The following is a 22492-nucleotide window of genomic DNA, read 5'->3' on the forward strand; positions in this document are numbered from 1 at the left end:
TTCGGTCATTCAAGAATGAATGTAATTAACTCCCTATTAAGCAGAAGAATATCTCTTACCTCAATGAAATTCTTCATAGAGTCTTGGGATACGCGATTGCACTTGACAACATACAAATAATGCTCTAGATTTGATGGCTCTTATTTTTGCTTGTAAGCTGTTATAATCTCCCGAAACATTTCTTGCATTGTCAAAGCATTGCCCTCGTAAATCATTTATCGGTATATTTAATGTGGTTATTATACCACAAACCACTTTGAAAAGGGTTTTACAATTAGTTTTGCCGGTACCGTAAAAACCTGGAAAATATTCTTCAACTTCAAAAGTGTTACGGTCGACCGATCGAACACGCAACGACACCTGTTCCATCACAGATTTGTCTAAAGTCTCGTCAAGCATTATTGAAAAATATTTAACTTTCTTAGTTTTGACAGTAATAACTCTGATTATTTCGGATACCATTATTTGAAACAATTCGTTTGTTTTTTCATGCAAAATCCATTTATATTTCATTCTCTGTAACTAAGAACTCAATTGCGAAATATATGTAGCTCTAACTTTTAAAAACTGGCTTATATTTGAAGCTTCTTCTGTATAAACTCGAATGGCTAGTCCTTGACTTGGGAGTTATTTAATCCTTCTGTGGTAAACTTTGAATAAGCGGCCTTATTCGTTTCTTTTCTTTAAAATATTTAACAGAACTTTTAATTTTTGTCTTTGTAATAGTTAACCCATTTGTACCTGTCAAGCTAGGAATTGAGAATTTTAAGGGTTGATTTTCTAGTAGCTTGGCAGGTAATTTACAAGAAGGTTCAGTTGAAACAGACAGTTCTGAAGATTATTCGGAGGAAGCCAAAAACGTTGGTGATTTTAGGCCGCTCAATGAATAGCAATACAGCTATTGATGAGCCTGATTACATATCTTGAATTGGGACAGTAGATTTATTGTTGGTTCTAGTCATGTATTTCAACATAGCCATACTAATGATCCTGAAGCAGATTTTTGACCTTGTGATAAATATAAAAAGAAGAAAGCTGTAAATAATTTAACATATACCGATTTAATTATGAAAAATTCCTTTCCACAGAATAATAATTGAGATATTTTCAAACTCTCTTCGTGAATGAGCACAATAGTTGGAGAAAGAACAGCAAAAAATGAAGAGAGAAGGATTTTGAAAGCAGTGTATGCTAAAATGAATGACTGGAAGTCATGAATTCATATAACAGGTTGAAACATCCCAATTGCATTTTATAACAATAAAAAAGACAAAAAAACAAGCTATTTTAAAACATACATCTTATGTTAATATAATGCACTAAAAAGTAGTAAAGAATTTTTCTGTCTTGCAAGCGTGGGTCAATTTTGTTTCTTTTTGTTGTTTTGTTTGTTATTGTTTCTTTTCAATGACCATTTTTTGAAAAGCACTTTAAAGGTCGAATGGTTTCCATAGCGGTTCGTTTTTGCCAGGCTATTAATTCTATTCAAACGTTTGTGTTAGTTTGCTCACTTGAAAAAAAGAGAAATCAACATATTTTATTCATTGGATGTGGAAAGCATAGTGTACAAGCATAATTAAACATTGCTAGTGGACGGAAACTAATTTTTTGAAAATTTTCTGTCGGTTACATACTAATTTTTAAAATATGCTAAAAACAAACGAAAACTTACCACAAATACAAATATCCAACAATAGACAAACTGTTAACCTTAATTGCACTAAACACTCTTTATATATAAAAACATCAGCTTCATTCATTAACGTAATTGAGAGTAAAATAAATATCATTTAATGGCTTGAAATTCCAGTATTCTTTTAGAATCGAATTTCTAAATCATTTTTCTTTCCTTATGTCAACAATTGCCCGTTTTTTAGTTACGTACAGAAAAACCTCTAACTAAAAATTTTGATCTTGCATTTAATTTTTTGAAAACTTTTTTTTTGGTGGGTAGGGGGAGGGCCTTAATTTTTTAAAAAATAACGCGTTGTACGCAAAAGGGGAGGGGGTAGTTAAAGGCGTACAAGTGCGTATAGAGGGAAGGGGGGTCCAAAATTATTGGTTTTACTGCGTTCGTTATTTTTGGTCATCCCCTAACCAAAGTTCAATAAATATCAGTTTTTTTGTTTCGTGAAAAAAAGTCCATTTAAAAATATTAAATGGTTTTTTTGGGTTTTAGGGTTTTAAATTAATTTTGTCGAGAGTTTTTGATTTTTATTTGATCAAATGTTTGCATTTACTTTATTTCATTTTTAATTCGCTTTGGTACTTTGTTTTTGTTTTGGCTTTTTATTTTATTTTATTTATTTTTTTTATAAGTTTTGTGAACGCTTTGATGAATTATAAAAAAGGTTGTATGAAAACTCTCATAAAATATTTATTGTATAATTAAATAGTGTGAGCAATTATTGTTCTCCAACTTGCAAATCTTACCAGCAACCTGTCACAGTGTTGTGCACTATCATAAAAGTGTAAGTCAGTCTCACAAAACACTTTCATGAAACACGTGATCAATTCGAAGCGTTTGAAAGAATGGCAAAAGTATTTGCAAAATATAATTGCAAGGAATGTGCAAAGCGCAAAACTTTTGTGGAAAAAGATTTGAACCTGAAGCTAGGGATAAAAGTTATTTTGATGCGACTTTAATGTCTTTGTCTTTTGTTTTGAATGCGAGTGAGAATTCCCGTATCCGCTTGTCTAAGTAGTCATTGTCAGACTAACAGTTGAAAAAACTGCGAGTAACTTAAACTGGATTAAATTACAAATTTAGTTTTTTAAAAAGATAGTTGTAAAGTGAGAAAATGTTTTCTGAATCATATTAATGATTTAATGCATCCTTGTCATGTTTGAACTCAGCAATAGCAGATGAGTCATTGGTTTTCTGTATTTCTCGTTAGCATCATATCTGTTTCAGAATTGTCGAACGCTAAAATAGTGATTGAAGAAATAGAAACCATGTTTTCGAAATGTTGGAATTGCTTATCATAAAATATCTTTTCTTTCAAATGAAAACAATTTAGTGCGAGTGATTTGTGACCTTAAGAATCTAAAATATTTAATTCTTGAAAATTTAAAAGTCCAAGAAGGAATCACTTTAAGAAGCACAGCTTATATGACTTACAATCCAATTTATGCCGTAGATTACATAACCAGTCTTGGTGAAAACTGCCCCTCTAAGCTTCAAGGCTCCACTCCGATATGTTGTTAGATTGGTCTTTTAGGCGCCACTCGACTTTCTCCCCCCCCTCCCCCCTAATTTTATGATTGATTCTGATAGAGAATTTTATGTTGATTAAGATTCGTATAAAAACATAGGTCTCAAAATCAATGGAAAGTGCTCTAATTCGAAGTCAAAGTTGTAAAAAATCCCACTTAAAACCCTAATATTCGCCATTTTTTTTTCAAAACGCTTTCATTTTTAACGAAAATTAATTACCGTTACATTGCGCAATAAACAGACCTGGTTTCCATAAGCCTTAGCATTATTGTTTTAAAGTATTGTAACGAAAGTGTTATAACGAAATGAAATTAATAGAAGATTTCAAATAAAGGTTGAACGTAGAATGTGAGAATGTAGAAAAATTGATGAATAATTATTATTATATCCTACGCTGGTTTTTTTTTATTAAAAAAAACGGTTGAAGGTTACATTTTCTAAATTTTACATGTGATAGAACAACTACGAACTAAGTTTCAAAAGTTCTTCTTTTAGGAAAAAAAACTTTTGAATTCTTTTTTAAAATTTATTACAAAAGTACATTACTTGCAATATAGTTTATTCTCTAATAAATCAAAAAACGGCTATTTTCGTTGCCACAAAAAATTGCGCAAGATAAACATACTTTAACGAATTTTTTAACGTAAAAACCATGCTATTAATGTTTTGCTTTTGTCAGCTAAAAGATCATTAACTTATTATTTTCAAAATGGCGAATATTAGGGTTTTTAGTGGGATTTTTTACAACTTTGACTTCGAATTAGAGCGCTTTCCATTGATTTTGAGACCCATGTTTTTATACGATTCTTAATCAGCATAAAATTCTCTATCAGAATCAATCATAAAATTAGGGGGGGGGGGGGGAGAAAGTCGAGTAGCGCCGTCTTTTAATTAAATTTAATTCCTATAATGAGCGCGGTAAAAAATAAGTAGTTTTTCATTTGCTATATTGGGATGGTCACATTAAATTTATGCTGCGTAATTTTAGAATTTTATGCTGTGTAAGAATTGTATTAATACATAGGTCTCAAAATTAATGTAATGCATTCTATTCTGAAGTTAAAAGTACCAGAACAAACAACAAATCGCTAATTTGTGCCATCTTGAGTAATTATCATATGTTGTGGTTGTTTTTTTTCAAAAGTATTAACAATCTGGTTTTTTTTATTATTACTTTATTGAAGATTTCGAATAATGGAACAATGTTTGTATTCTATTGCGTTAAATTATAATCACAGATATAAATCTTAGCCTGGTTCTTACTTTATTGTTAAGAATATCTTTTTTTTTGACTTCACTAAGTAAAAAATTTTACTTTGTGAAGTCAAAATATAAACTTTATATAAATAAAATATGCTTTATAAACTACAAACCTTAAAGCAAGTAAAAACTTTTATATCAAAAATATATTTGATTAAAAAAATTACATTCAGTTAAGCTCCCCCCCCCCTGCTTTCAGTTAAGTCCCCGCCAACAGAAAAAGGATAAAAAGTTCAAGAACGATAAAGAAGTACAATTTGCTCGTGCAGAACTTATGGTTTACTCGTTGCTAATACGAAATGTAGTGGATGTAAGATGCCCTCTACACAGCAATTAAAGAATGGTTCAATTGCTCAAATCATTTTGGAGATGTCTTATTAAGCGCAGTAAAAAAACCTTTAGCTAAAGAAACGGAAATGTCAATAAGAAACTCTACCAACATTTATGGCAAATGTAATACTTTCCTTACGTTTGGAGTAGAAGTGCGGGTAAAAGTCGGGATTATCCATAAATGATTTAAGGCAAGAACTCAACATCGGAAATGACAACACCATTGTTGATTGGAGTCAAATTTGCGGAGATATTCACTTCTTTTATTTCCTCAAATACCCTGATCCAATAGGCGATCCAGGGTGCATTGGTGATAGAGATGAATCTGTTTTCTGTCGAAGAAAGTATTTAATTGGTAGAATAATCCCTCAGTACTGGATATTTGGTTGGTATGAACCTGCAACTCAGAAAGGCTCTTTTATTTCTGTCCATAATCGCGACGCTTCTAGATTGATTTCGATCATACATAACTCGATACTTCTCGGTGTTATTTTCTTAGAGTTATTTTGTGTGCGTATGATGAATTATTTGCTCCTGCATATTTACATAGCAGTGTTAACCATACACTTGACTTTTTAGATCCGCAGATAGGCGCGACAACAACTCATGTGAAACTATGCAGTGTCGAGCTCAACCAAAGTTAAGGTAAGTGATGAGGCTAACTTGTTGCAAAAAGGTTGCTTATCATCTATCTCATGTTATTTGGGTGCAGAGATTTTCCGAAACTAGTTTTTTATACTTTAGGGATCAGGTTGTATAAGCATAATTTGACAACTAACATGTTTGGCTTTCTGTGTGGATTGCTCGTAACATAGGTTTTAATTTATGCCTACGATTTTTTGAGTCTAAAAAGAATATTGCCATTGCCATACAAATTTATTAAGAACATTTGTGCTGGGAGCAATCCGAATTCCGTTTTTATTATACTGCGAAGGTTTGTTTTTGAATTATTTTCCTTCTCAGATAATAAAAAGAATGTTTATTGGAAAAATAGTCGTGGATTCCGTTGGAAAACTAATATTTGATAGAAGGAATCATACGTTGATTGAAAGCTAGAGTAACAAGTTTTATACCTTGTCTGTCTGATTGCACTTGAAAAAAGTTTTGTATCTATAATAAACAAAAAATCCTTTTGAGAAAAAACCTGACAGGCATTTTTTTTTTCTATTTTTTAAACAAAACTAACCGTTACTTTACTCAAGATGGCAAGTATTAGTGATTTACTTATTTAAAGTAGTTCTTTTTTTTGCATTGTTTAAAATGAATGCATTCTGCTCAAACCTCGATTTCAACTTAATTAAAGGATTTTCGTTTTAAATCCTAATGCTTGTTTCCTAACTTTGTGCTGTTATTTGTGTCAATATCATCAGTTTAGATTTGATACCATGATGTTTGCTGGTTCAATAATGAGTTTTCAGAAAATATTTTGAATACGGTATTTTAATATGTGGCATTAAAATAATACTGAAAAAGAGAATCATGATTACAATAACGAAGTTTATTTTGAACAAAGTTAATTTACAGCCATTAACTAATGTAGGAAGAGAGTTTTTCTGAACTTTCGTCACTTTTTTGATGGTTTTCTCTAACAAACTACTTTTAGTTGTTGTTGGGGCACAAGGGATCAAGTTTCTATATTTTGTAAATTGAATAAAAGTTAAATTATAAGTTTCATTTCATTCATTGGCGAAAGGACTGAGATATATGTCCTTCATGATAAGAAATCACTGAAACGCAAGCTTTTACTATCTAACGGCTTAAATAGAGGTTTAAAGTGAGTTGTGTAAATGGAATCTTAATGGCAGTTTAAATTTATTTTAACAGAAAAAAATCAATAATTTTGCCAAGTAATGGCATTAAAGCGTATCTAATTATAAATATAAAAATAGAAAAGTGTTTTTTTTTATTTGTGGTGCTGTTTAAATTGTTATGCGGTGTATCTTATGCTAGAGCAACTGTGCAACCATCAAGGAACGCAGTAAGTATCACTGCGCTTGCATTGACCCCAAACTAAGTACGTTATCTCAAACTCAGTGCTGCATGCATTAACGTTTTCTGCTGGACATAAATCAAGTTGCAGTGCCTGCTCATTGTTTTATTTCTGCTATAAAAGCACCTAAAAATGATCAATATATATGGTAAACAATTACCACGGCTGCTTTAAATACCTTTCATTCTAACTAAATTAGTTTCAAACAGTTCAATTCTCATTTAAAATTCTATTTCAAATGCATTCATTTCTAAAGTTCACATTTCTCTGATAATACTGTTTTTAAAAATATTCAGAACACATTTTGGAAACGCAGATTGAGAGTTTAAAGATGAAACACCAATATTTATTGTTTAGCTATTTTTTTAACCCAAAAAACATCAATTATATATGTAATGTTTATGCTACTGAAATAAGCAATCTTTAATTTACTTTATTTACCTAGATTGGTATAAATAACATATGGTTATGATTGCTGTTTATTCAAAATGGCTATCATAAATGAAAAATGGGACGTAACGGTGACCTATCATTGGGAAACAGGTAAAAGTTACGCCGATGACTTGTACAAGGTTCTGACTGCTAATGGTTATGCAGTTTAGATGGATGAAAATGTTTTACAGAGTAACATAGCAGTGGAAACATCAAACGCTATTGCGAACTCCGAAATTACTTTATTCCTGATTTCAGAAAAGTATGAGAAATCCCATTTTTGTAAAGCCGAATACAGGCTTGCTCATTACAACAAGAAAAAAATTATGCCCATACAGGTGGAAAAGTACTACCCTGCCCAAGGTTCCGAATTGCGTTTATATATAGCTGGCGAGATATGTTATAAATTGTTTGAAGATAAAGAAAATAACATGACTAAAATAATGATGGCAATAGAGAGACGTATTGGAAAAGGATTTTTGAGAAATCGTCTTAAAGGTAAGTTTTGTATGGATCACAGAATAATTGAGTTTGAATTCTTTCTAAGAAAGCAATTTTTATTTTTAGTTTATGACGAGTTAACATAACTTGTTCTTAACTCGCATATATAGTTTCACTGCGATAGGAGGATAATTTATAAACTATCTACCGGCTCGAAGAAAAGGTTGGAGTTAAGTATGACAAAATTCGCTCTTTAAAGCTCACTTTTGTGTAAACCAACCACAGAGCAATTCCACGACCGTCACAGCGTGGCAACCGTCTTTTTTTTTGTCTTTAGCCTTCAATATTTTATTATTAAATAGATATAAAAAGAATTTTTTTTGCTATTTTGTTAGCTCATAAAAGGTGCTACAAAAAACAAGAAAAAAAATTAGGGTAGATATATTAGCCTCTTATTCATGCGAGAAAATATAAAACGTCATAGCGTGACCAAAATTCTCTCATTGTTTTTTAGTTTTTAGATCAACATCGCGATTCAGCTAATATAGATAATATAGATATTTTTAGATATAATTCTAAATATAATTCCAAAACTGAATTATTAACTTGGGATTAAACAAAAAGTTTAGACATTACTCTTACAAGTTTTATAGCTAAATAACATTTATTTAATTAAATTTCAAACAGGTGCACCTTTAATTAACTAGTGCTAAACGTCACAGCGTGACCAGACACATTTGGGTAATTATAAACCAGGTAAATGGGATGTTTTTAATAAATTTAAAACTAAGTAGAGAAGTATTAGACAATTATATAATTACATCTTCATAAAAATAGTTCTTACATAGCAATATTCCGAACACGCCCATATTATATCAGTGTCAAATCGCGTCCATATTATATTGCTGTCATTTATACAACGTTTTAAAGTCTTTTGGTGATTTCGTCTGAAGACGTAAGTTGTTTCACTAAATACTTGGCACTTGAATAGGGTCGCATTTCTATTTTACCATTATTGTTTTGAATTAGGTGCGCTGCAAATATTCCTGGTTTTGCTGGTGCTTTTGTAAATAACTCATCAATTTTAAATTTTTTTATTTTATTTATAATATCTTCCATAGAAACAAAATAGACATTGAAATCAGTCTCATTTTTAACTGCTTCATGAAAAGTTATGGCATCAGTTATCATACATTTTCTCTGGATTATTTTTTGCGTTGCTATTAACGGTCCCACCAATAGCATCTACTGGTCCTTTCCCATGAGAAGCAGCGAAAAAGTTCCAGAATAATTTTAAACCATGCTGTTCTTCCAACCAAGGTATTGCTGATGAAATAAAACGATTTTTAAATTGATTACCTGGCCCGTCTGTCCAAACCTTTAGTATTTTAACTCTTGATTCAATATGCTTAGATAATAAACTATGAACAAATACAAGAATAGATTCTTTTGAATGGCTTAAATCATCTGAAACTATGACAGCTGATGAGCATGAATTTTGGTACCAAAATACAGCAGTAAAAATAGTAACTTGCTTCTTGTGCCAATGTGCTGACTGCACTTCATCTTGCCACAAAGTTGAAAAATTTTCAGCAAAATCCACTTGAAGAACGGCTGTGTCTGGATTACTTTGACGTTGGATCTTATGATCACGATATGTAATTGATTGTTTCTGTTTAATAAAATAATGCCAAAGAAATGAAGGTAAAGATTTTGAAAAGGTGCTGTAAAGATCATCAACTCTTCCCTTTTTTCAATTTTTTTAATATATTCCTTTCCATTACCTTCTGCAACTTTTTCCAATTGGTACAATGTAATGCATTTATTCTTGTCAATTTCATTCAAAACAAATAGATTATGAAACTCTGCAGCATCTTTACATGTTGTACACATATTAGTATAACAAATGTCTTTTTCACTATCACATACAATGCTTAGAGGAAATTTATTTGAATACTATGGAAAATTTGAATCAAACTTGTGCAAAGTTTCAAGGAAAAGAATTATATTTTGATGCTGTTGACAACAACAAACGTTTCTTGATATTGAACTAGACAAAAGCACATTTGATGGGCGTAAACTAGCAAACTTTGATTTTCCGACTGATTCTTCAGGATAATCACTTTTAAAAACAGCATAAGCTTCATTAACATTCATATACAAATGACGTATTTGCACAAGTTTCTTTCTTGTTCTTTAATCTCACCACAATGGTGTCTCTTTTACCGGGTGCTTGACGGGATATATCATCACGCTGGTAAAAATCAAGAACCAATTTTACAGTTAAAGCATCTAATGCATTTTTACTAAGTATTTTTTCTGGGCTTGGGATTTCATTCATTTTTGTTAAAAGTTTTTGTACAACTTTAGCCCTCTTTCTGGGTGATTTTGGTAGTGCTGACTCGGCTCTATTAACAGCTTTTCCAAGAGTGCTTGCAGATATGTAAGGGGGTGATGTAACAGCTACAGATTTTGATTCTACTATTTTTTGTCTGCTCTTTCTCTTTCGCTGCCTTTCTTTTTCTCGTTCAGCCTCCAAATTAGCGAGCCTTCTTTCTTTTCTTTTTTTTGATTCCTTTTCTTTAACTACTTTTTTGCCAAACTTTTCTAACTGCCTTTCACGATATTTTTTTTGACGCTCAGCATGAGTAAGAGGCATGTTAAACCGTTGAAAGATTAAAAAAAGGCAACACATTAGTTTTGGAGATGCACGTATTACATCTAAGGCTCAATGGAGTTACAGTTATCCCTTAGAGAGGCTCTTTGTATCTCAAAAGAGAGCCTCAAGGATAGCTGAGCATTCATCCTCCGAATGTTGCCTATGCAAAACATACCTATAATTTGTAGTATTTGTAGATAATGTAAAAGAAAGTAGGCCGCTCAGTAATCTGGGTCCTTAAAGTTGATAAAAACTCACTTGTCGTTTCAGTTTAGCAGTTTTGAATTTTGTCGTGACGTCACGGCGTGACATAAAAAGATTTTAAAATTAACTTGAGCTAATTATTTTTTTAAACATGTTAGTATTTTTTTAGATGTACTAGATTGAGTTCTCATTGCGCTGGATTTTTAAAACCCTAAGTTTTACTGGTTGTCTAAGAAATAAAACGATTGGTACCCTAATTATCACAGTGTGACATGTCACAGCGTGACAATAGTGGTAATAGCATTTGATTAAAACAAATGGTATTCTGAATTCGCCTGGTAATAAGTATGTTTTTATCATAAGGAGGAATGATTAGTGCAGCTAAAAACCTGATTGCAATGAGCAAGACAGTTTTTGAATTTTTTATAGGTTCAATTTAAATTTGGTGATTAAAAATGAATTAAATTATTGCAAAAACGCCTACTTTTACCTTCTGTTTCAGCCCGCGTTAATTTTTATAATAGCGGTATACTATAATAAGCTATATATTTTCCGAAAGAGGAGAAGTAGAGCTTTCTACTGATATATAGTATTATCTATTTTGGGTTGGTTTAATTTTATCATTTTTTGTGAGAAGGTCGTGGAATTGCTCCACATTAAGAGTTTTCATTCATTCGGTCAAATTTTTTCTCCAATTGTTCAGAGAGGATAAGAGATTCAGGGAGTGGAAGGCACTTAAAAAAAATTTAATCTGATTTTAATATAACTTTAGTTTCAGTTTTAAGTAAGTGGCTGCAATCATTTCGGCTTTCTTTAATTCTATTACTTTATTAATATGTCCAGTATATACACCATTAATATGTCCAATATTTCCAACGTAGATTCTTTTTTTTCTCATTTAAAAAAGGATTTCTTTGTTGTTGTTGTGTTGTTGTGATCAATTAATGTATTTAGTATTTAATGGCTGTAAAACTTAAATTTAGACTTTTCATAAGATGAACAATTTAGCAATAATGTAACATTGCTCATTGCTTATGCAGATTTATTTTACGGATAGAGTTCGAGTGAATCTGTGGCTATCAGTTGTCTCTAGGCGATCTCTTTAGTTGTTCTTGCTTTTGTTCTTTTTTTTAATTCCATGAAAAACAAAGCAATTATTTGTTTGAGAACCTTTTTAGTGTGTACTTTCTCATTTTTAACAAGGTTGGGTGCTCAAAATCTTTATATTGTTTTCACTTACTCTTGTGCTTAAAAGTATTTCAAATATTGATATAATTGAAGATTAAAAAGACAGCTATGACAGTTTACTTAAAAATAAACTGAAGTTACGTAATCTTAGGATTTCATTACATAACAATAACAGAAGAGTGTTATTTCCATGTATGTAGTCTCCAATGTACCTCATGACATATTTACAATAATCATACAAAAGCTTTATTTCCTTCTCAAACCAATCAACTGGTAGTGACTTAAACTATTACAGCACGCCCACCTATTTCCGGCCTCACATGGCTACTGTCTATACAGATTCTTTCAACAAAGGACATGTCATATTGACAAGCCAACTTCTAATCTAAACCAATGCGGCAGGTAGTTATTTAAAAATTTAAAGAAATCTCTGACAATTTTCAGACAACTAATTTCTTACAACTTAACTTGAATCGTGGGGAATTGGGTTATTTATGTTTGAGCATGATTTTTAGATAACTCTAGCTGAAATCTTATAATCTTTTTGGTATATTTATAAGTTAATTTTTGGTATTTTGGCCTCAGCATTCCGGCAGATAAATTTATTATGCTAAGCTTATTTTCTTGCATTTATGTGATAGGGTAGGTTGGGGCAAGATGTCCCCCTTAACAAACTTTAGCGTATTTAACAAATGCTTTTACATTTTCTAGTAGTTTTTCTTTTTAATTTCAAAGTTTACTTATAAGAGAAGACATTGGTGAGATAAAATAACTACTTTATTACTGGTGATTAACATTAAATTTAAAAAAACTAATAATTGTGCAAGTAGACATCTTTTAAAGGTTTGGGGCAAGATTCTCCAAGGAGTGCATCTTGCCCCAAACCTTTAAAACAGTTGTTAAAAGTAACTATCAGTTAAAATAAAAGCTATTAATAGTTCTTTATAAAAACTCTTTACATTTTATTATAATAACTGAAATATAAACACTGCAATTATTCTATGCAATTATCTTGAAGATAAACAACTTCTTTTTAATTTACATCACTCCTAACATAAATGTTCAAATAACATATACATGATTATGATTCACAGAAGTAGCATAAGTCTGAATCTTCTGGACCACATGAAAAGTGGTACCAAGATATACATTTAGTACATTGTGTCCAATCATCAAATGGTGGCATATTGTATGGACAAGAGCATATGGCGCATAGAGTTGTATCAGTGATAAACATTTCAGAGGCAGAAACCATTTTTTTCTTCCTTTTCATGTTTCTTTATTCCGTTATGTCTTTCTGCATTCTGCTTTTCAGGCTTCTTCACCATTTTTGTCTTCAAATTTATTGATTTCATTTTTTGCTTGATCAGCTTATTAAATGCAGCTTTTTATTTTCGCAATATGACTGCTTTTTGCTTTTCTTTTACATTGTTTTCATGCTTTTCTAGTCCCTTCTTGAAAGGTGAAGAAGTAAGGTTTTTAGCTGACTCTGTTTTCTCTATCGTTGTCTTAATACAGGAATTTTGGGACATGGAGAAATCTTTTCCAAAATTTTTAAGGGAGAATAAAGGCCAAGATACTCATCAACAATTGGCAAAACTGCATCATCAACAGTCTTCAATTTTGCAGCAGTAAATGTTGTGCTTATGACATTTGGCAACTGTATAGGTGCAACAAGAGGCAAATTAGACAATTAACTAGATTGTATACAGATTTCCAATGGCTCAGCTTCATTAGTGAGCAAAGCTGCGTCAAAGGCTTCATCGTTAAAAATAAGGTCATTTATTGGGTATAAACCAGAGCATCTAAACCCATTGATTGCTTTTTCAATGTTTGCAGTAAAGTTGTAGGCAGTTGCAAATATACCTGCCATGTCAAAAAGTGAAATTCTACGCCACGGTTGCTTGTGTGTACAATGAGGTGGAAGAGTTATGAGATGGATCCCATTGTCACAACAAAAGTTAATGGCCTCAAGTGTTTTGTGACTGTGATGACCATCAAGTACAATTAATTGCTCATTAGTTTTAGATGCATGAGTCACAGCAACAAAATGTGTTAACCATTCAATGAATAAAATTGAATCAGTCCATCCACTGGATCTATTTTAATAATTGAGCCTGAAGGTGCACCAACAGCCAGCCTATTAGTCATTCGCTTACGGGTAAATATAAATAATGGTGGGACATAAGCGCCACTTGCACTCATTGCACACACAACAGTCACAGTAGCACCTCTTTCTCCACTAGTCACTTTTGAAACTTGTTGTTTGCCTTTCGTTGCAAATTTTTTTCCTGGCTTATGGATATTTATGATTCCAGTTTCATCCATATTCCAGAGCTATTCAGCTGAAAACTTATATTCTTCAAATAATGACTTGTATACTGAAAAAAACTGATTTACTTTTGGTTTATTGAAGCCAATCGCTCTGCTTATACAGGTGGCTTGTGGAGTTCGAATAGAAAGTTGTGGATTGCGAGACATTAATTCTTGCAGCCAATCCACTCCTGTCATTTTTGACTCTTTATTAAAGGGATTATCAATTCCCATTTGTTTGGCAAAATCATATGCTAGGCGACGCACATCTATTGTTGTCAAGCCAAATAATGCTCTTTTCATAATCTGAACTTGTGTAACAATCATTAATTCAAATTCTTTACTAAAAACAGGAGATTTTCCACCCAGAGACAAACCACTACCTAATTTTACTTTCCCATCTCGATGACGCTGTAATTTTTTTTGTTGATACTAAATTCTGATGCAACATTCTTTAGACTGCAACCCATCTTCATTGCATCTAATGCTGACTTTATTCTATCATTTATTGCACCTCTCTGTGTTTTTCGCACATAATTTCTTACCATTATTTGTAATATTTAAATATGTATCTAAAGAAATATTAAAACCTTAAAATTTTAAATATATGAACATACAAACACATACACAGTATTATCTATTTAATACATTATCACTTTACACATTACATAACATCCATAAATTAACTCTCTTTGAGTAAAATAAAAACTTAATAAAGTTACATGTACATAGAAAATTACTCAAGATTATTAATAATAACACAATGTTGCAATTATTATTAATATGATGTTGCAAGCTAAACACAGATCCTTTTAGTAAAAATTGTATCACAAGCATGTAATAATACATGAAGTTGTATTACATTCAATTGCTGATAAGTAATTGAATGTAATACAACTTCATTCAGCTGAATGCAAATGCATATTTTTAAAAGTTTTACAAATATGCATTGAATTGCAGCAATTGCATGTGATACAGCTTCATTTTACTTAGCATATACATTATAACATGTACTTAATATGTAAAAAAAGTTTAAAAAATTATTTATAAATATGTATAATAATTATCAACATATAAACCAACATATAAACATTGTCAATGACTAAATTAGTAAATGCTATTATTTTCTAAACACATTTTTAAAATGGTAAAAATTCCGTAAAACTACGACGCAAGAAGGCCTTTGAGGGCATCTTACTCCACGTAACTGAGAATATCTGGCCTCATCTGTAGTGAGTGCAAGTTTAATACAAATGAAATTAATTTCATTGCTCAGTTGTAAACTTTCTTTACTATATATTATTGTGGGATAAATTCTCTATAAAACAACACATTTCTTACCTTAATCAAATTAGTATTGCCAATCCAATAAATATTTGAAATTAGAAGCAACTTAATAGCAAAATACTCCAAAAAGTTATAAACCGATTTAAACTTCAACTAACGGCGATATTAAAAACATTTTTCATTCCACAATACTTTTAAACTTTATCATTTGTATAATAGAGGATTAAAACATTACTATTTTATGATACTCTCACAAAAGCAAAAAAGACTTCTTGCCCCACGGGTCATCTTGCCCCACCCTACCCTACGTGAAGTTATTTGCTATATTTTGCTAAACGACCTGTTTGCTCATAATTTATGCGAAAAATTGGCTAACTAGTTCCCTGCTTTATATTACTAATGGAAAAAACCTAGTTTAAAATTTATTTTTAGTTTATAAAACAAGTTTCAAATAAGAAAATAAAACCTTTGCATAAATTTTAAAAAACTTGTTTTAATCTAAGTGTTCATAATATTGCCAAAGAAACTAAGATCACATATTTTTAACTTAGCGTTTTCTTACATACTTCATTAATATATATATATATATTTTTTTTTATATAAGTTATATCTTGATTTAGATATTCGTGAGATAATAAGGGGAATACTAGAAGAAGATATTTCGTTGGATTGGAAAGTATTTGCACGTTGCACAGGTTTTTGTGATGTAAGCCCTATCATCGATTCTCTTGAAAATGATTTGGATGATTATAAAAGTAAAATGAGCGGTTTTCTTGATAAACTCTACCAGGTTCATCCATATGACTATATGGATTTAATTGAAAAATCGCTGAGAAATTTGGAAAGAAACGATGTCATTGATAAATTAGGTCTTGGTAAGGTTTCAATTTTTCATTTTTTGTGCATGTATTTTTATTTTCAATTTGAAATAACCAATGAGAGCAGTCAAATATTAGCAACCCATTAGTACTCATCCAAAAGCATTGCATTAATTTTTGAAAAGTTGAAAATGGATAAATGCTCAGCATTTTATCAATCTTTGTTTCTCCACGTGCTGTACAACAAATTTAACTCTTTAAGCTCTTTCTATTATGTAGAGACTCAGCAAACATGCAGTTTCATTATAGAAAAAGATGTATCCAGCTCAAAAATAGTTTCCTAAAATAAAAAGGAAACAGTTTTTCTACGATCCTCATAAACTTCTTCCATAAATAGCTGCTGCTTCCTAGACATTTTTTAGGTTTTTTGTCATAACTTTAAGGGAAACATTAACTCAAAAAAAAATGTATGTATGTATGTATGTATGTATGTATGTATGTATGTATGTATGTATGTATGTATGTATGTATGTATGTATGTATGTATGTATGTATGTATGTATGTATGTATGTATGTATGTATGTATGTATGTATGTATGTATGTATGTATGTATGTATGTATGTATGTATGTATGTATGTATGTTTGCAAGTATGTATAAATGTCTGCACCAAGCTGATGTGTATGAGTGGTGTGATCCTTGTATGTATGCTTTATTTCCAGTATAAACTTATTAAGTCAATCAAAATTTACTGAATATTCAAGTATATTTGCTTTCAGATAAGCGCGCAGCACTCAAGATGTTTTACTGTAAAAACTTCAAGCAGACAATGCAAAGTCGGCTCTTAAGACTAACCATTGTTAATACAGAGAAATCTAATTACGTGGGTTTTGGTAAAGAATTTCATATGAAAACTAAACTATTGTTGATTTCTGGCGCAACTGGAATTGGAAAAACATCTTTTCTAAATCTGTGCCTCTTAGATTGGGCCAATGAGTCTTTATGGAGAGATATAGATTTAGTGTTTTATTTAGAGTTTCACCAACTAAATTGGTGCCATGACATGAGTTTTGATGAACAAGTTAAAAAATTATACACCAAAATATTAAAAGATTGGAACAACTTTTCTAATTTTTCAAAGTTGTTTATAATCGATGGATTGAATGATTATTCAAACGAATCCCCTTTTATAAATGCAGTAGCAGAAACGTTAAAAAGTCCGAACAACAAATGTATTGCTGTTGGTAGATTTAGAGCTATAAAATTGTTTAAAGATAAAATCAATGCTATACTTAAACAGGAAAACGAATCCACGCGCATAGCTTCATATCATGTAACAGGTCTTAACGATGATGAGATCAAAAAATATGTCAAAAATAACACGATAAATAATCAAAAGGAAGCGATAAACGATTTTATTAGAACATCTCACTTTGTTAAAGCCTTAACAACCGTACCATTTTGTTTAGAAAAAGTGTGTGCAGTTATTAGTGCTTCTTCAATGGACGGAAAATATTCTTTTAACAGCATGACCGAATTTTACAGTGGCATTTTTTTATACTTTTTGCAAACTCATGTTAATAAACCAGTAGAAGTTGTGAAACAATTTTTATCAGAAGTTTGTGACCAAGCTTTTCGTGATTTGAATCTAAGCAAAGCTAGTTTTTCTAATTCTGAATTACAAAAGCTGAAAAGTTTTAATGAAATTGATTATAAGCAATTTGAAACATTCTTTGGTAATCAGCTTGCTAACCACTCCTTTATGATTTTTTGCGCTTCTATTCATGCATACATTCATTTAAGTCCTAAGGAAATTGTAGGCAACAATAAGTTACACGTTTGTGTACCAATGATCTGTGGAATAATGAATTTAAAAGATAAAGTTAAAGGAGGTTTGGGAGACTATTTTCAATCCATAACGACGGGATCAAATGAAGAAAGAAAAAAACAATTGCTTTATATGATTTGTGGTAAGTCTAATTGTTAAAAGATTGGTTAAAAATCTATTCAAAATTTAGAATTTATTCGATGATCTTTTTGCATGGTAAAACTTGGTGGTAGGAAACATCTGCGAACAAGAAACTTTTTTAAAGCAAAATAAAAGATAAACAAGCACAAAAGATTAATATTTTGGTTTCCTCACTTTATACTGTTTTTTTTTTTTTTTTAAATATCTTCATTCTTTGTTGATATTTTACTTTTACTACTATTTTTAAAATATTTGTTAAGTTTGTATTACAGTAAGATTAAACTAAATATTTTTATGCTTACCTTTTAAAATGATATATTTAGAATCTCTTCCAAAGATGACGCTTTTCGGTATGTAACTTTTATATTTATCTTTTTGTCCGTTATAAAACCCTAAATTTAAGGTAAAACTGTATTTTTGTTAAAAGTAGAATTGCTCTTGTTTCCAACGAATCATTTGAACCATTGTGAGGTTCGATATCAGATTTCTTGACTCAATTTTGTGCGTTTCATTAGTAGATTAACTCTGAGATTATTGTATGAGATAAAACAATAAAACGAAAAATGATTCAAATAAAATTTAAGCTATTTAGAGTTAATCAGTTTCAATAATAAATGTTATCAAAGATATCTTAGCAATATTTTTATGTAGTGACGACAATAAAATCAAGCCTTTGTTTGCGTGGTTTATATGCTCGACTCAATTTAGATAATTCAAATTTAACGTAATTTAACTCTAAATTCTTCAAGTAAAAAAAAGACGTTTTCTCTTCGGAGTCGTTTGTTATTAAATGCAAAAAAATAACGACAAAAAATAAAAAAGAAAAATAAAAAAGAAAGAGAAGCAAACGCAAGAATATTGATTAAAAACTTGTAAAGCCAGACCAATATTGTAGAAGCTGTGAAATTTAATTTGAGGTGAGGAAATGTTTTTAGGCTTCAAGTAGATCTATAAAATAATGATACTGGTTTGTTAAACCAAATACGTCAAAACGATTTCAGGAGCAAAAAATTAGTGAGAATGATTTTGGAATGAAGAGCACCCATGCTCCCTAGTTTCATGAATAACATTGACATTTACTTTTAGCTAAAAACATTTACGCCTAAGTGACAAAAAGTAAGAAAGTGTATGTCATGCTTGCAGCATTTCGGGAAAATGGAAAGACTTTTTTAAAGTTTGAACATTGTGGAAATTTGAAAAGTCGATTCAATAGACCTTCCTTCTATCAAAATACCACCAACAGCATTATTTACAATATTTTGAGAAGTTTTTTGCTTTTCTTTCATAAACTAGCATATTAGTAGATCTTCAGTATCATGCAGCTTAATTGAAATTACGGTCAGTAATTAGAGTAAAAAATTTAACAGATCTGTTCAATTTTTTTAGCAGCTAATGTTATTGCATTTTAAAATAAAAAAAGTAATATAGTCACAAAAGTAATCAAATTAGTAAAAAGAAACTAAAATCGCTATAACTTCTATGCTCACGCGCTTACAGCCCTCACACTTCACAGGAGGATCAGTTAGTTAATTAGGAAAATTTGATGAGAGTTTTTGAAACACCTGGTGGAAAAACCCAAAGTTCAAAGCAGTTTGTCAACTTACTCCTAGTGCCAAATAGCCCTAATCTCCCCAAAATAAAAATGTAAACAACAGTTTACATGGCATTTCTACTATTGAGATCGTCGACATGCTAACTAGAAAGGTTTGAACTTCTCATATTCAATTTCTCATATTCTTTTTTTTATTGAGTCTTAGATCATCGATAGAACCAATTTAATTTACAAAACTGTATCCACATTTGAAGTTTTAAAAAAGTTAAAAAGTCAAAACAATTTTCTTACAGTTGATATTTACGGAAGTAATTGGTATGAGTTACTTCAAAAAGTAGCTCTAAAACTCAAGTATTATAATAGATTACCAGAAAAAGTGCACTATTTTTTAAGACTTTAAACAAATGGTAGACCAAGTCTCATCTTTGTTACATGCTATAAAACACTTTTGTATAAAGTGTTTTACAGCATGTAACAAAACAATAAAGATATTGATTAAACTTTTCAGAAGTTGATAAAATAAAACCGTTTTTATAAGTTGTTATAAAAATTTATTATTTCCATAGTAAAAACAGACAAAATCGAAATATTTCTGAAAAAATTCTGAATGAAAACGTTTAAAAAGACTATGCTATTTTAATGACCTTTTAAATGTCTTGGAAAAAAAGTATCTGTTTCGAGAATGCCAGTAGCTTGTAAATAACTTTCTAAATTTCCATGTGTTTTATCACAAAATCCTTAAAGTAATACAGTAAGTTAAATGGTTAAACTTTGAATTTAACGACAACAAATATCAAAATAAAGTTAAAAATTTACCAAGTTGAATTTTTAGATTCTTAATAAATACCAAGGTTGCTTATATTTTTTAAACTTTTAATTGATAGAAAATTGTTAGCTTTTTTTATCGGTTAAATGGTTTCAATCGTTTACATAGAATCATCTTTTTTTTCATTCTTTTGACGGGGTTTTGTTTTGTTTATTGAAAATATATTTTTTTTAATTTTTTTTTTAATCAATAAAATATTATTGTTAAATAATTGTTAACAAAACCTATTTTTATTATCTTATTTCAACTTACTTATAATTACGACTTATTTTATGTAAAACAAAAGTTTGATAAAAGCTAGAATTAATGGATATAAAGTTTTTTTCCCCCGACTTTGATCTTGTACAGGTGAAAACGAAGATAACGAGTTTTTCATGGAATGCTTTTACGAAGCGCAAGCTACCATCTCCGATAAAAATGAAAAGAGCGATGAAACAGCGAGAGTGGCTGCTTCTTATATCCAATGAAAGTGAACCATGGAAAATAATTCAAAAAAAGTATTTCTTCAATAAATTTTTTGCTGAAAAAATGAAGTTGAAGTATTTGTGTGTTGAGAAAGTTTGTTTAACTTCGGATGAAAAGGACTTAATCAAAGAGTGTTCGACAAACGTTTCTCGGGTCATCTTTAAATCCCCGGTGAAGTTCGAAGGGTGGACACCAAGCAATCAATTTAAACTCTTGTGGATATTTATAGATAACAACGTCACAGAGACGGACTTCGAATGCTTTTATCCATGGATTAGGCAGTGCAAAAAGGTGCGTCTTCACATTACCAGGAAAATTGTATTCATCAAATGTATTTATAAAACAATTAAAAACTGCTCAAATGTTTGGAAGTTGAAAGTCCGCTACTGTGATGAAAAAATTAACAGCGTTAAAGACTTCAAATCATTTGTGAAGAAAACATACTAATCAAGTTCATAATTAGTTTAAGATTACGCTCCAAGCTTCTGCTGATATATCGAATATAAAAAAATTGTTCGAATTTAATTGGTTGGTTTATTACCTATGTTTTTGTGTTGCTAAATACTATGATTAAAGAAACTTGAAAACTTTTTTGTGACTTGGATTTTGTAAACAGTTTTGAAACTTTTCAAAGTTCGTTTGAAAAGTTGGTCGTGAAGACGAAAAATTGATTTCAAATTTAGAAAAAGAATTTAAGTGAGGAAAGAGGATTAGATTCAAATATGTTTGAAAATGCATTTAATAATCTTATGCGTGAAATGCATTTACCTGTTGATAATTTATGAAAGGATTTATTAAAAATTAATTCGTGAAAGCATCTGCTAAGATGTGAGACTCTTATAAAACATTGTCTTGCTATGCCACTCAAATATAAGGTATTGTCCGGCGGAAAAAATTACACAATATCAACAAATGTCTAAATTATATACATTAAAGGTTATTTACAGGATGGTTTACTAGATAAAAGAGGACCATTAAATTGTTTCGAAAGACTTAGATTAGAACCGATTTTGAATGAAAAAGATATTCAATATGCATATATTTTGTTTAAAAAGCTCAAATATTCAATCTATAAATGATAAAACTACAACTTAACAGATCTTTAATAAAATTGCGTTTGCAACGTCAATTGTTCAAGTTATATAAACTATGCATACATTATATTTAAGAACATCTCTTCGTATTTATCAATACTCCATATACAAAATCGGCAGTAATGGTTGATCCTGCAACCCCATTATTATATATATATATATATATATATATATATATATATATATATATATATATATATATATATATATATATATATATATATATATATATAAATATATATAAATATATTAATATATATATAAATATATATATAAACATATATAATTATATATATATATATATAAATATATATATATGAATATATATATATATATATGTATGTATGTATGTATGTATGTATGTATGTATGTATGTATGTATGTATGTATGTATGTATGTATGTATGTATGTATGTACGTATGTATGTATGCATGCATGAATATAT

At 30.2% G+C, this 22492-nt stretch overlaps 1 protein-coding gene across 2 annotated transcripts; it reads left to right on the plus strand.

The window, feature by feature from the left end:
• The first annotated feature begins 7240 nt into the window (after positions 1–7240).
• On the plus strand, positions 7241–21531 carry LOC149878757 (uncharacterized). 2 transcript variants are annotated; one of them, XM_090071495.1, is made up of 5 exons: positions 7241–7727; positions 15942–16196; positions 16920–18110; positions 18433–18459; positions 20836–21531. In XM_090071495.1, the coding sequence occupies exons 1-5, from the start codon at positions 7400–7402 to the stop codon at positions 20952–20954; spliced, it is 1920 nt and encodes a 639-aa protein (XP_089927621.1). In that variant the 5' UTR covers positions 7241–7399; the 3' UTR covers positions 20955–21531. The 2 variants fall into 2 exon arrangements, with proteins under 2 accessions (XP_089927621.1, XP_089927622.1); XM_090071496.1 differs by lacking the exons at positions 16920–18110; positions 18433–18459.
• The last annotated feature ends 961 nt before the right edge of the window (positions 21532–22492 follow it).

Source organism: Hydra viridissima, unplaced genomic scaffold, assembly GCF_058129835.1.
Source record: "Hydra viridissima isolate aposymbiotic clone 2 unplaced genomic scaffold, HvirCarnegie_v1 scaffold_14, whole genome shotgun sequence".
Lineage (NCBI taxonomy): Eukaryota > Metazoa > Cnidaria > Hydrozoa > Anthoathecata > Hydridae > Hydra > Hydra viridissima.

Bases quoted from the DNA above. Each gene is read 5' to 3' on its own strand.
- LOC149878757 (XM_090071495.1), top strand. From the start codon at position 7,400: ATGGATGAAAATGTTTTACAGAGTAACATAGCAGTGGAAACATCAAAC. The intron at 7,728-15,941 runs GTAAGTTTTGTA...ATCTTGATTTAG, and splicing joins TTTGAGAAATCGTCTTAAAG to ATATTCGTGAGATAATAAGG. The intron at 16,197-16,919 runs GTAAGGTTTCAA...ATTTGCTTTCAG, and splicing joins CATTGATAAATTAGGTCTTG to ATAAGCGCGCAGCACTCAAG.